Source organism: Budorcas taxicolor, chromosome 1 (assembly GCF_023091745.1).
Source record: "Budorcas taxicolor isolate Tak-1 chromosome 1, Takin1.1, whole genome shotgun sequence".
NCBI lineage: Eukaryota > Metazoa > Chordata > Mammalia > Artiodactyla > Bovidae > Budorcas > Budorcas taxicolor.
Genome location: NC_068910.1, coordinates 204,436,143 through 204,451,031, shown reverse-complemented (window position 1 = coordinate 204,451,031; position 14,889 = coordinate 204,436,143). Strand labels below are relative to the sequence as shown.

Genomic DNA, 14,889 nt, shown 5'->3' with positions numbered 1-14,889 from the left:
TAAAAAGGCATGGACGGATTGAAGGGAAAACAGTAATTGTAAAGTTAGTATTAGCAAGGCAGGAAAGAAATCTCCTGAACACATCATTTTTAAAAGCTTCCAAGAGAAAGCCAATCCCAAAGCCCTCTTTCAAGGCATTTACACTGAAAAATGCAGAACCTGAAGTAGTTCCTTTTAAAAATGATTATTGAATTTAAAACATTTTTATCAAAATAATGAGATTAAGTATATTTTCTGAAGTATTAATACAAATTAATCCATGCTTATCATTTAGAACAATAAGAAAATTCAAAGAACAAGAGAGCCCTATTTCAAATCTGCTAGTTGATATATTTGTATGCTGTAGCAGTGATTTGTATTGCTCTTTCGATGTCATGCAAGAGGGTTAAAGAGAATGTAGAGTAATAACAGTTCATTATCATCTTTCCTTTATTACTTTTTCTTTTCTTTCAGTTCCACCTTTTATACAGCCTTTTGAGTTTCCAAGATTCTCCATTGGACAGCGGGTCTTCATCCCGTGCGTTGTGGTCTCAGGGGACTTACCCATCACCATCACCTGGCAGAAAGATGGCCGGCCAATCCCAGCAAGCCTCGGGGTGACCATTGACAACATTGACTTCACAAGCTCCTTAAGGATTTCCAATCTTTCCCTGATGCACAATGGGAATTATACCTGCATAGCCCGCAATGAGGCAGCAGCTGTGGAGCACCAAAGCCAGCTAATTGTGAGAGGTAAGGAGGGACTGAGCATGCATGCCATCTGTGCAGTCAAATTCTATGCTTGTCAATGGTGTTTCCTTGAAATACTAAAAGTAACTAGGATTCCCATTCAAACACACACACACAAAAACACACGCACACACAGCTGTAGGAACCAACTATGAACTCCCCTAAACTCCAAACCAAGATTTAATTGATATTTACCTAAAATATGAAGTTTCAAAAATTAACCAAGAAGAAATGTGTGGATGAAGATGTGGGGTCCATGGGATATATTTCTTGAAATAGAGCTTCTGTACATTAACCCAGTAATGTAGGGATATTTGAGGCCCAAAGATCATGAGCACATGTTGTGTTGAATTTACCTTATAGCACTTTTTGTATTATCATTTAGACTGATGGTTTTAAAAATAATATTTGTCAAAGCCATATATTACAGGTTTTCTAAAGTCAAAACGTATACGGTAGCTTTTGTATGTTTTTGCTTTCTAGTTTCTAAAATGTAGTTTTCTTTTCTTTCTCATTTCTGTTGAGCATTAAATCTCTCATTATTTGGGGAGGGTATTGCAACATCTATTAAATTAGTGAAGTATGGCAAAAATTTATGAAAAAATTGAAAGAACGTAATTTAATTTGCAGGAAGTTTTTCTAGGGCTCTCAGGGAACCTGAAATGTAAGCTAAAGTCTCATTTCACACCTCTGCCCAAATCTCCCAGTTCTCATTAAGGTTCACCTGCAAAATGAGAATCTAGTCTTCCCCCATGTCTGTGGAGCATGGTTGTTCTGTGATTTCATGATTCTTCTAGAGGTGTATGTGTTCATCTACCCATACAATACTCACCCACATTGCAGAAGTAATTGTATGAAATTAAAGATTTATATTAATGTTGACTATTTGCATTTTGGGGCTTCACAGGTGACACTAGTGTTAAAGAAAGTGAGTGAAAGTCTCTTAGTCGTGTCTGACTCTTTGTGACCCCATGGACGGTAGCCCACCAGGTTCCTCTGTCCATTGGATACTCCAGGCAAGAATACTGGAGAGGGTTACCATTCCCTTCTCCGGGGGATCTTTCTGACCCAGGGATTGAACTGAGGTCTCCTGCACTGCAGGCAGATTTTTTACCATCTAAGCCAAGAACCTGCCTGCCAATGCAGGATTTTAAAGTTCTCTAACACAGGGCTCTCATCATAGTTATCAAAAGGGATGGATTCCATTACCTTCAGGACAGTCAGTAGATCTGAGCAAACTCTTTCTCAGGCTGTAGATTCCCAAGTCCTTTCTCAGACCTTGCACCTGGTCTCCATGACAATTCTTCCTTTCTACTGAAAAGTAATGCCCATTCTGGCTACTTGGCAACAGAATAAAGTGAAGCATACTTAGAACTCATATGAAGAAACCAACTTTGTATTTGTGAAAAAGAGCTTCCTTGAGTAAATCAGAACATCTACCTTCAGTTAGATACAAACCAAAGGCACAAATGGCCTTATACTAATAAAATTAGGAGCAATGACTTTTTCCCCAGTTTTGAAGATACATAAACATGGGAGCTGCTCCAATACTGCTTCCCAAATGCTTTCTTATGAGAAGAACTGACTCTCACTATCATTTGAAAGGTCAAAACAGGGAGTACATCAGCCTGACTCTGATATAATCTACTCTGAAGGATCCAGGTCAGAGAAGAGAAATGCTAGATGAACATGTACACGAGTGGTCTGTGAATCACTTGGCTTTGCAGGAAAGGCAAGTGATCTTTTTGACCAAGGCAAAAGTCAAGTGACCTGGAATTGAGCTCAGCCAATCAGGATAATGCAGTTGATTACAATCTGATTAGTGTTTCTCTGTGGCTGTTTTAAAAAATATGTTAAATAAGTTTCTGTGAAAATAACATTGAATCACTAGTTGGATAATATAGCCTTGAGAAAGAAGATGTGCTTCATAAGTAGGTCAGTAGCTGGAGAAATAGTCAAGAAAGAAATGATGTGGGGCACTGGTTTTCAATCTGGACTTCACTATGAAATCTCCTGAGAGATTTAAGAAAACACTAGTGACTATTTTCTAGTCCTAACTAAACACATGACCCCATGGACTGTAGCCTACCAGGCTCCTCTGTCCATGGGATTTTCCAGGCAAGAGTACTGGAGTGGGTTGCCATTTCCTTCTCCAAACTAAACACAAGTAAATCACCATCTCTGGGAGCAGATCCATCTCCCAAATCTCTGGGGCATTTTTCTTTCTTTCTTTTTTTTTAATTCAATACACAATGGAGTATTACTCAGCCATTAAAAAGAATACATTTGAATCAGTTCTAATGAGATGGATGAAACTCGAGCCGATTATACAGAGTGATGTAAGCCAGAAAGAAAAACACCAATGCAGTATACTGACACATATATGCGGAATTTAGAAAGATGGTAATGATGACCCTGTATGCGAGACAGCAAAAGAGACACAGATGTATAGAATGGACTTTTGGACTCTGAGGGAGAGGGAGAGGGTGGGATGATTTGGGAGAATGGCATTGAAACATGTATACTATCATGTAAGAAACAAAGTGCCAGTCTATGTTCGATACAGGATACAGGATGCTTGGGGCTGGTGCATGGGGATGATCCAGAGAGATGATATGGGGTGGGAGGTGGGAGGGGGATTCAGGATTGGGAGCTCGTATACACCCGTGGTGGATTCATGTGAATGTATGGCTAATCAATACAGTATTGTAAAGTAAAATAAAGTAAAAACAAAAAAAAAACACACACAAAAAAGAAAAATCATCTGTTAATGATTCTTGAATTTTGTCATATGTTTAAATTACCTAGGGAGCTTTAAAAAATGCCTGATGTCCAGGCTGAAGTCCAGATAAATCAACATCACTGGCAGGGTGGTGGGGGTGCCCCAAGCACCAGGAATTTGTAAAATTCCTAAGCCGGTTCTAAAATGCAGGGAAGTTTAAGTCCACGTACCCTAGGTGATTTGAATATACAACTACTTTAGAAGTCTATTTTGTTCTGTACATGCAATGAGAGGCCATTGGTGACTTTAACTAAGCCAGCAGCATGACTTGATTTATGTTTTTTATCATCACACTAGCAGCTGTGTAAAGAATGGACTAGTCCAGAAAACAAAGATAGTAGGTAAGGAGCCGTTTCAGAAGTTGAGGCAAGATAGAAAGTGACTTGAGTGAAAGTAGTGGGTCAAGAAAATGAGAAGCAGTTTTAATTTGCAATATGTTTTGGAAGCAGAGCAAACAAAACATGTGTATAAAGTGACTATAGCAAGTGAGAGAGAAGATTCCTTAACTGGAGTACATATTTTGCCTAGTCAGGTAGATGAAAGTGTCTGCAGCAAAAGTTGAAAAGATCTAAGGAGTAGCAGTTGTCACAGGGAAATAACGATATGAGAACAACAAGAGTGTCTAGACCCAAGGCATTCCAAAATTTAAGATTTCAGAATAAGAGGAGAAATCCACAAAGAAGACAGGAAGAAAAAGCAGTCACTGAAACAAGAGGAAATCTAGTGGATTGTGGGGCCCTGAAAGCAAAATAGCAAATAATCAGGAAAGATATGTAATAAAGAATATCATGTCCCACCAAAAGTAGAAAAAAAGGAAAACCAAGACTGGTTCATTGGGTTTGGGGGAAGGTGAACACTGGTTTGACCTTGCACAACAGGGTGGCTACAGTGAATGACTGATTAGTGGGGCTTGAAAAAAGAAAGGGAGGTAACTGAATGTGTGGGAACTCGAGAAAATACACTTATTTTTATATTTTCAAGAATGTTGCCGGGGCAGGAGGCAGAGAAAATGGAAAGGAAGTTAGATATGGACATGGGACAAGGGAAGCTTACATACTAATGGGAATGAGCCAGTAGAGAGGAAAAACTGTATGTGGCAGGGCAAAGAAATTATTAGAGGATTCAGGTCCTTGACTTAGTTAATTGGGCTCTTTCACCAATGGAATATGTCCAAACTAATATAATAATAATCCTAGTAGGGCCCCATAAGGTAGAACCAACAGAAATGGTTGGAAACTTCAGACAGCCAGGTTTGGGGTCAAGTAACTTAAAAGATTTTTCCAGTGGTCATGTATGGATGTGAGAGTTGGACTGTGAAGAAAGCTGAGCACCGAAGAATTGATGCTTTTGAACTGTGGTGTTGGAGAAGACTCTTGAGAGTCCCTTGGACTGTAAGGAGATCCAACCAGTCCATTCTGAAGGAGATCAGCCCTGGGATTTCTTTGGAAGAAATGATGCTAAAGCTGAAACTCCAGTACTTTGGCCACCTCATGTGAAGAGTTGACTTGTTGGAAAAGACTCTGATGCTGGGAGGGATTGGGGGCAGGAGGAGAAGGGGATGACCGAGGATGAGATGGCTGGATGGCATCACTGACTTGATGGACGTGAGTCTGAGGGAACTCCGGGAGATGGTGATGGACAGGGAGGCCTGGTGTGCTGCGATTCATGAGGTCGCAAAGAGTCGGACACGACTGAGTGACTGAACTGAACTGAACTGAACATAAGATATAAATTTAAAAAGTCATCAGAGAGTAACACAATGGATTTATCCTCCTACCATGAACAATTATGAAAAGTGAAAGTGTTACTCACTCAGTCGCGTCCAGCTCTTTGCAACCCCGTGAACAGTAGCCCCACAGGCTCCTCTGTCCCTGGGATTTCCCAGGCAGAAATATTGGAGTGGTTAGCCATTCCCTTCTCCAGGGAATCTTCTCAACGTAGGGATCAAACCCAGGTTTCCTGCATTGCAGGCAGATTCTTTACCATCTGAGTCACCAGGAAAGCCCATCAACAATTATAAAACTAGACGAAAATTTGTAAAGTAATCATTTTTCAGGCAGTGAAACACACAGTAGAGGGCTGTGTGGTCCTTGAAATAAATATGACATATTCCCCAAACGCACCCCAGATTTTTGCTTGGTGCACTTTCCAAACCATGATAGCAGGATGAAGAGCCTAAATAGATGATAGTGACTTTTCAGGTGATCATAAACAAAGATTAACATTTAGAATTATTGAGGTGCTAGGTATTTCAGGGCAGAGTACTAGGGAGTGGGGACCAGGTCAAAGAAAGATTTACTAATATCTGTATAGGGTTTCCTTTGAGTCTTTAGCTAGGTACTATGCTTCACATGCTTAGGGTGAGACTTTATGAGATCTAGTAGAGAACAGCTACCAGGAAAATGTGACATGATTAAAGATTCCAAGAGTTATACAGTGCTGAGAAGTGTTGAATTTCTGACTAATCAGAGTAGAGAATACACAGGGAATTCAGTTGAAATCTCAAGAGAAGCCACAACTAAAAGAGACCTAATCTAGTCCTGGAATAAGGGTTCTTCTAAACCCTCAAGGCTATTAGTTTTCTTGACAGGATAAACTTCTTCACCAGTAAATTAACTGTCTGCAATCATAACATTTAACACTCTTAAAAGGAAGACAACAAAATCCAGACTATTGATACATAGCATATCCACAATGCCTTACATATATTTACTGGGTATGGGAAAAAATAGGAAAATGTGAGCCATAAATAAAAGAAAAAAGAAAGGAAACAACCTAATGAACATACAGAAGTTGGGATTAGAAGCAGGGTTTTAAAGTAGCTGTCATAATCATTTTGAAACATTCAAATGAAAATATGTGTGCCATGAGTGAATACATAAGAGTCCCTTGGCCTACAAGATCAAACCATTCAATTCTAAATGAAATCAACCATACGTATTCATTGGAAAGACGGATGCTGAAGCTGAAGCTCCAATACTTTGGCCACCTGCTGTGAAGAGTTGAAAAGACTCTGATGCTGGGAAAGATTGAAGGCAAAAGGAGAAAGGGGCAGCAGAGGATGAGATGGTTGGATAGCATCACAGACTCAATGGACATGAATTTGAGCAAACTCCAGGGGACATTTAAGGACAGAAAAGCCTAAAGTGCTACAGTCCATAGGGTCACAAAGAGTCAGACATGACTTAGAAACTGAACAACAATCATAAACATTTTGAAAATTTCAAATGAAAAGATGTGTGCAATGAGTGAATACATAGGGAACACAGAAGAGAAGTGTAAAACATTTAAAAAAAAAATGAACCAAAGGAAATTCTAGATCTGAAAAACACAGTATCTCATCCATTTCTGCTCTGCCCCTAGCACACAATAGTTGGGGCAGAGAACTTTCTACCTGAATGACTAATTGCTGCCGTGAGTGACAGCCTTTCTTCTTGGATACCTAGATCAGGCAGCTGCTCTCAGAATTTCAAATTTTAGTTTGAATTGTCAAGTAGTTGAATTTCGTCACCACTTCAGCTTGATCACATTCCAGATGAGCTAAATAGATCTTTAGGTAAAATAAAGAATCTTATCACTTATTGTTGCCATTTAGAATAATGAAAGTTCCATATTGCAAACTGCAGACTTGCTAACTTTGGAGCATAATCTGTGCTTTGATTCGTGAAAAATATGCAAAAATAAGTTGGAGAAACAACACCCACATGACAACAGCAAACAGTATTAGAGAATACTTATATGCATTTTTATTTCAATCTGTAACATCAGTTGGGGAATGTTTTTCTCTAAGAGGCTTTAAAGTTTTTGGTCTTCTGAGATATAACTTGGGAAAAGTAGAACTAGAACAAGGACCTTGAAGACTTTGAAGTTGCCTTCTTGCAGCCAGGGTGGTTGCAAAGTCTCCAAGTGACAATGTCAAAGAGCAAAGCGAGCTATGATAAGGGAGAGCTCTGTGGCTTTGATAGAGACTTCATGGAAGAAGCAGGAACTATCAACTCTGATGTGTAAGTTGAGTTAGAAAGAAACTGAAAAATACAGTAACCCTGGAACTTTTAATAAGTAAACTAAAGTCCACTTTTCCGCTTGTTTATCTTCTATATGGCTTAGAAAAGGCAACTGAATTTCTGAGTCACAGTTTCCTCATCTGTACAATAGAAATTATGAGACATACTTCTTGGAGTTGCTGAGAGAATGGAATCAGATAACATCTGTAAATGTCCTTACCACCCAGCTAGTTGCAGGGCTTTCCAGTTCCTCTTCCTTTAATGAATGAGTAGGAAGGAGGACAGAGGTGTTGAGGCATGTGTTTTGAGACCAGTAAGGGATAAACAGGACTAGCTAAGACACAGGTGGTGCCATGATTAGAGTCAGCCCACCTGCTTGTTGCCATGACCAAGTACATGCTTGACGTGGGAAGTGATGGGGAACCTCAGAAGTCCTAGCACTGATTGCCCTTGGAAGTAGAAGATACATATGGTATCAGTCAGTGGGCTGTGGCTCTGCAGATAAGAGAACCCAGCAAAGACCCCATGGCCTGTCAATCTGACTCCCCAAACCCCCTCCCTGCTTCTCTGCCCTCTGTTTCCTTTCATCTCTATCAGAATCTGGAAACCCATTGGCTGTGCTATCTTAACTATATTCCTTAACCTATTTCTACTTATATTTTACTTCAATTTTCTTATTTGTAAAATGGGATAAGGGCTTCCTGGGTAGTGCTAGCGGTAAAGAATCTGCCTGCCAGTGCAGGAGATGCAAGAGACACAGGTTTGATCCCTTGGTTGAGACGATCCTCTGGAATGGGAAATGGCAACCCACTGCAGTATTTTTGCCTGGAGAATCCCATGGACAAAGGAGCCTGGCGGGCTACAGTCCATGGGGTCACAAATAGTCAGACATGCCTGAGCAAAGCCAACAGGTGGTAACTCCCATTCCTGCTCTTCTCCTGTTTCTCCTTTCCTTCCACTGATGTGTATGTGACTTTGGTACTGACTGAGGACATGTTACATGGAGGAGGCCAGGTGGTAATCCCAAGCATCACGCAATTAGTTAGAATAGTGGCCTACGGAATACAGTCAAAAAGGTAATAGTGCACTATACTTGTGAAGAAACTGCAGCAGTTGGGGATAAATTATGTGTGGGAGGTGAGGTGATAACTGAGGCTGTAAAGCTGAGGTGTAGGATAAAAAGAAATGAGAGAAATGGAATTTGGGGACTCAGTTCCTGCTTATTCCTCATACCAGAGTCTTTTGGCTTTGGACCATTGTACAGCTTAGCACGTTTTTGATAGGTTGGGTCACAGGGAAGATTTATGAAAGCTTAATTTAAAATAAATTAGCTGTTATCACAAGGGAAGTTAGAGGAAAAAACCCTTAGCACTTAGACATGTGCCCCATGGCTTACACTAGCAGTGGATAGATGATGACCCTAATGTCACACTCAGTTGGGTGACCTTGGTATTGGTGAAACCATTTTGAGGGAAAGGACTGGAATTAATGGCAAAACACACCCGCCCTTTGGTTCCTGTTATTGGCTCTGCATTACTGCAGGGCAAGCTGCCAATATTATGATTTCCTGTCTGTGACTCCAAAGGTCAGTCTTCTTACACTTCTTTATATCTTGTGATGAGTCTGTGTTTCTGCCTTTGAATAATGAGCCACCACATAGTGAATCAAACACATTATCTAAAAAGCCCCTACTTGACCTTCATTTGGCAGAAAAAATAAAACTTGTAAAGGCCACTCTCTTGCTGCTATTTGTTAACCCAATTTTGGATGCCATATTCATGCTCTCATGTTGCTTCATTCATCCATTCATTTTTTTCCAAAACATACTTATTAAGCATCTATTTTATAAAATGTTTAATAAGACATACTCTGAGTGTGCTGAAGAATTGATGCTTTTGAACTGTGGTGTTGGAGAAGACTCTTGACTTAACTTCACGGAGATCAAACCAGTCAATCCTTTAGGAAATCAATCCTGAATATTCATTGGAAGGACTGATGCTGAAGCTGAAGCTCCAATACTTTGGCCACCTGATGTGAAGAACTGAATCATTGGAAAAGACCCTGATGCTGGGAAAGATTGAAGACAGGAGAAGAAGGGGACAATGGAGAACTAGATGGTTGGATGGCATCACTGACTCAATGGACCTGAATTTCAGATGGTGAAGGACAGGGTTCCCTGGCGTGCTGCAGTCCTTTGGGTTGCAAAGAGTCAGACACGACTGAGTGATTGAACAGCAACTGAGTGCTGGTTGTACAGCCTGATCAATATGGGGAGATCCAATCCCTGCCTCATAGAGCTTAGTAACAACCTAAATGGGAAAATAATCTGAACAAGAATAGGTATGTGGATATGCATAACTGAATCACTGTGCTGTACACCGGAATCTGACACAGTGTTGTTCAACAACTGTGTGTGTATGCTTCATCATTCAGTTATGCCCACCTCTTTGCAGCCCCATGGACTGGAGCCTGCCAGGCTCCTCTCTCCATGGGACTGTTCAAGCATGAATACTTGATTGGGTTGCCGGTTCCTTCTCCAAGACAACTATACTACAATATAATATTAAGAAGTTAAAAAAACACACTTACGTTCCAGTGCAGGAGAGAGGCAGTGAACATACAGATGATGGCAGACATCTACCTGTGCTATGAAAAGCAAATCTTGGCAGGAGGGATGAGAGTGATAAGAGAATGGAGTTTCAGGATGAACAGGGTAAGCCTTTTTTTTTTTCATTTTTAAATTTTATATCAGAGTAGGGCCAATTAACAATGTTGTGATAGTTTCAGGTGGACAGCAAAGCAACTCAGTCATGCACATACATGTTTCCATTTTCCCCCAAATTCCCCTCACATCCAGGCTGCCACATAACATTGAGCAGAGTTCCCTGTGCTATATGGTGGACCTTGTTGGTTATCCATTTCAAATATAGCAGTGGATACATGTAGATTCCAAGCTCCCTAACTAACTCTTAACCCCCAAAGAATGGACAGGGTAAGCCTTTCTGAAGAGACTTTTGAAAAGAGACTTGACACAAGGGAGTGTTGCGTCACAGATCTTTCTGTAGGAATCCAGTTATAAGCAGAGAGGCAAACAAGTACCAAGACCCTGAGTCAGGAGTGGGTTTTGTGTTTGTAGAGGACAGCCAGAGACCAGTGTGCTCACCATTCAGTAGGAGAGGAGGGAGGAGCCAGGTCATCTATTCTGGGTGTTACAGGAAGCCATTGGAGTCTAGTTTCCAGTGTCATAAATCTAACCTAGAGTTTTGATCAACTACTATCTTGATTAAATACCATCCAGCAGAGAATGGCAATCTTTATTTGTACAGCACTGCCACCCTCCACTGCCACCACAAGAGTAGCTTCCAGTTTTACCTTCAATAAAAAGAAATTCCCATCCCTGTTGACAGCTAGGGAAACCTACAACCATTCTTTGGAGATATACAGCTACTTTGTTATTGTTGTTGTTTAGTTGTCAAGTCATGTCCATCTGTTTTGCAACCCCTTGGACGGTAGCCCACCAGGCACCTTTGTTCATGGGATTTTGCAGGCAAGTTTACTAAAGTGGGTTGCCAGTTCCTTCTCCAGGGGATTTTCCGGATCCAAGGATTGAACCTGTGTCTCCTCTATTGGCAGGCAGATTCTTCACCGCTAAGCCACCTGGGAAACCCATATGGCTATGGGTTGTCGTTATTCAGTCCCTCAGTCATGTCCACCTCTTCGTGACCCCATGGACTGCAGCACACCAGGTTTCCCTGTCCTTCACCATCTCCTGGAGCTTGCTCAAACTCATTTCCATTGAGTCAGTGATGCCATCCAACCATCTCATCCTCTGTTGTCCCCTTCTCCTCCTACCTTCAATCTTTCCCAGCATCAGGGTCTTTTCTAATGAGTTGGCTCTTCCAATCAGGTGGCCAAAGTATTGGAGTTTCAGCTTCAGCATCAGTCCTTCCAATGAATATTCAAGATTGATTTCCTTTATGATTGACTGGTTGGATTTCCTTGCAGTCTAAGGGACTCTCAGGAGTCTTTCCAGCACCACAGTTCAAAAACATCAATTCTTTGGCACTCAGCCTTCATTATAGTCCAACTCTCACATCCATACATGACTACTGGAAAAACTGTAACTTTGACTATATGGACCTTTACTGGCAAAGTCATGTCTCTGCTTTTTAATATACTGTGTAAGTTTGTCATAGCTTTTCTTCCAAGGAGCAAACAACTTTTAATTTCATGGCTGCAGTCACCATCTGCAGTGAGTTTGGAGCCCAAGAAAATAAAGTCTATCACCGTTTCCACTGTTTGCCTATACATAGCTATTTAGAAGCCATGAATTCCAGACATAAAACACTGGACTGTATCTAACACTGAGAAATACCTGTTCAATTACAAACAAGCTATCCAGCCTTTTAAAACAGAAAAATCATACTTTCCCTTAATAAATAGACCAAAGCCAGTGATCGTGTAAACAACCATCATTTTAAGCACCATGGGGAATCCTTTCCAAACTTCGGATACTGTCAGGCTACATGACAGGACGGGGTATTTTAGAAAGTATACATCTAAAATTACTCCTTCTAGGAGGACAGGAGTAATGTGCTTGCAATTATTGTTTCTTTTATTTATTTAAATTAATTGTTATTAGAGTATAGTTGCTTCAAATGTTCTGTTAGTTTCTACTGTAAAGCAAAGTGATCCAGTTATCAGTTCAGTTCAGTCGCTCAGTCATGTCCAACTCTTTGCGACCCCATGAATCGCAGCACGCCAGGCCTCCCTGTCCATCACCATCTCCTGGAGTTCACTCAGACTCACGTTCATTGAGTCCGTGATGCCATCCAGCCATCTCATCCTCTGTCGTCCCCTTCTCCTCCTGCCCCCAATCCCTCCCAGCATCAGAGTCTTTTCCAGTGAGTAAACCTTTTGCATGAGGTGGCCAAAGTACTGGAGCTTCAGCTTTAGCATCATTCCTTCCAAAGAAATCCCAGGGCTGATCTCCTTCAGAATGGACTGGTTGGATCTCCTTACAGTCCAAGGGACTCTCAAGAGTCTTCTCCAAGACCACAGTTCAAAAGCATCAATTCTTCGGCACTCAGCCTTCTTCACAGTACAACTCTCACATCCATACATGAGCACAGGAGAAACCATAGCCTTGACTAGACGGACATTAGTCGGCAAAGTAATGTCTCTGCTTTTGAATATGCTGTCTAGGTTGGTCATAACTTTTCTTCCAAGGAGTAAGCGTCTTTTAATTTCATGGCTGCAGTCACTATCTGCAGTGATTTTGGAGCCCCCCAAAAAAAAGTCTGACAGTGTTTCCACTGTTTCCCCATCTATTTCCCATGAAGTGATGGGACCGGATGCCATGATCTTCGTTTTCTGAATGTTGAGCTTTAAGTCAACTTTTTTGCTCTCCTCTTTCACTTTCATCAAGAGGCTTTTGAGTTCCTCTTCACTTTCTGCCGTAAGGGTGGTGTCATCTGCATATCTGAGGTTATTGATATTTCTCCCAGAAATCTTGATTCCAGCTTGTGTTTCTTCCAACCCAGCGTTTCTCATGATATACCCTGCATAGAAGTTAAATAAGCAGGGTGACAATATACAGCCTTGACAAAATCCTTTCCTGATTTGGAACCAGTCTGTTGTTCCATGTCCAGTGCTAACTGTTGCTTCCTGACCTGCATACAGATTTCTCAAGAGGGAGGTCAGGTGGTCTGGTATTCCCATCTCTTGAAGAATGTTCCACAGTTTCTTGTGATCCACACAGTCAAAGGCTTTGGGATAGTCAATAAAGCAGAAATAGATGTTTTTCTGGAACTCTCTTGCTTTTTCCATGATCCAGCGGATGTTGGCAATTTGATCTCTGGTTCCTCTGCCTTTTCTAAAACCAGCTTGAACATCAGGGAGTTCACGGTTCATGTATTGCTGAAGCCTGGCTTGGAGAATTTTGAGCATTCCTTTACTAACATGTGAGATGAGTGCAATTGTGCGGTAGTTTGAGCTATCTTTTGCATTGCCTTTCTTTGGAATTGGAATGAAAACTGACCTTTTCCAGTCCTGTGGCCACTGCTGAGTTTTCCAAATTTGCTGGCATATTGAGTGCAGCACTTTCAAAGCATCATCTTTCAGGATTTGAAACAGCTCAACTGGGATTCCATCACCTCCACTAGCTTTGTTGGTTGTGATGCTTTCTAAGGCCCACTTGACTTCACATTCCAAGATGTCTGGCTCTCGATGTGTGATCACATCATCATGATTATCTGGGTCGTGAAGATCTTTTTTGTACAGTTCTTCCGTGTATTCTTGCCACCTCTTCTTAATATCTTCTGCTTCTGTTAGGTCCATACCATTTCTGTCCTTTATCGAGCCCATCTTTGCATGAAATGTTCCCTTGGTATCTCTAATTTTCTTGAAGAGATCTCTAGTCTTTCCCATTCTGTTGTTTTCCTCTATTTCTTTGCAATGGTCGCTGAAGAAGGCTTTCTTATCTCTTCTTGCTGTTCTTTGGAACTCTGCATTCAGATGCTTGTATCTTTCCTTTTCTCCTTTGCTTTTCGCCTCTCTTCTTTTGACAGCTATTTGTAAGACTTCCCCAGACAGCCATTTTGCTTTTTTGCATTTCTTTTCCCCTCCCCTTTGGACTTCCTTCCCATTTAGGTCACCACAGAGCACTGGGTGGAATTCCCTGTGCTCTATAAAATATTCTCATTACTTATCTATTTTATGCACAATATTAATAGTGTATATAGTTCAATCCCAATCTCACAGTTCCTCCTACCCCTGTGCCTTTTCCCCTTGGTATCCATACATCTGTTCTCTACATCTGTGTCACACAGAGTTGGACACAACTGAAGTGCCTTAGCATGCATGTATGCATTGGAGAAGGACATGGCAACCCACTCCAGTACTCTTGCCTGGAGATTCCTAGGGATAGATAAGCCTGGTGGGTTGCCATCTATGGGGTTGCACAGAGTCAGACACAGCTGAAGCTACTTAGCAGCAGCAGCAGCATACCATTTTTCTAGATTCCACACACATGTATTAATATCCAGCGTTTGTTTTTCTCTTTCTGACTTACTTAACCTAAACATCCATCAACAGAAGAATGGAAAAATAAGATGTAGTACATATACACAAATGAATATTACTCAACCATTTAAAATGGAATAAAATTGGGTCATTTATAAGATGTTGATGGGCCTAGAGAGTGCCATACAGAGTGTGCGTGCAATTATGACTCATAGAAATATATGGCAACAGTGGCCTGCATTGCCTTTTGAAGATGCAACATAATTATTTGCTTAAACCCATCCCTTCTACCTCTTTAATTACCCTCATCCCCACTGGAAAAGTCTCACTATTGGAAAGCCAACTATGTTG

At 41.0% G+C, this 14,889-nt stretch overlaps 1 protein-coding gene across 1 annotated transcript in view; it reads left to right on the top strand.

Moving 5' to 3' along the window:
* DSCAM (DS cell adhesion molecule) overlaps positions 1-14,889 on the top strand; it is a 678,525-nt gene that overhangs the window by 399,351 nt on the left and 264,285 nt on the right. Inside the window, exon 9 of the mRNA XM_052645681.1 lies at positions 454-732. Within this exon, the coding sequence (XP_052501641.1) occupies positions 454-732 (279 nt within the window). The remainder of the gene's footprint in view (positions 1-453; positions 733-14,889) is intronic.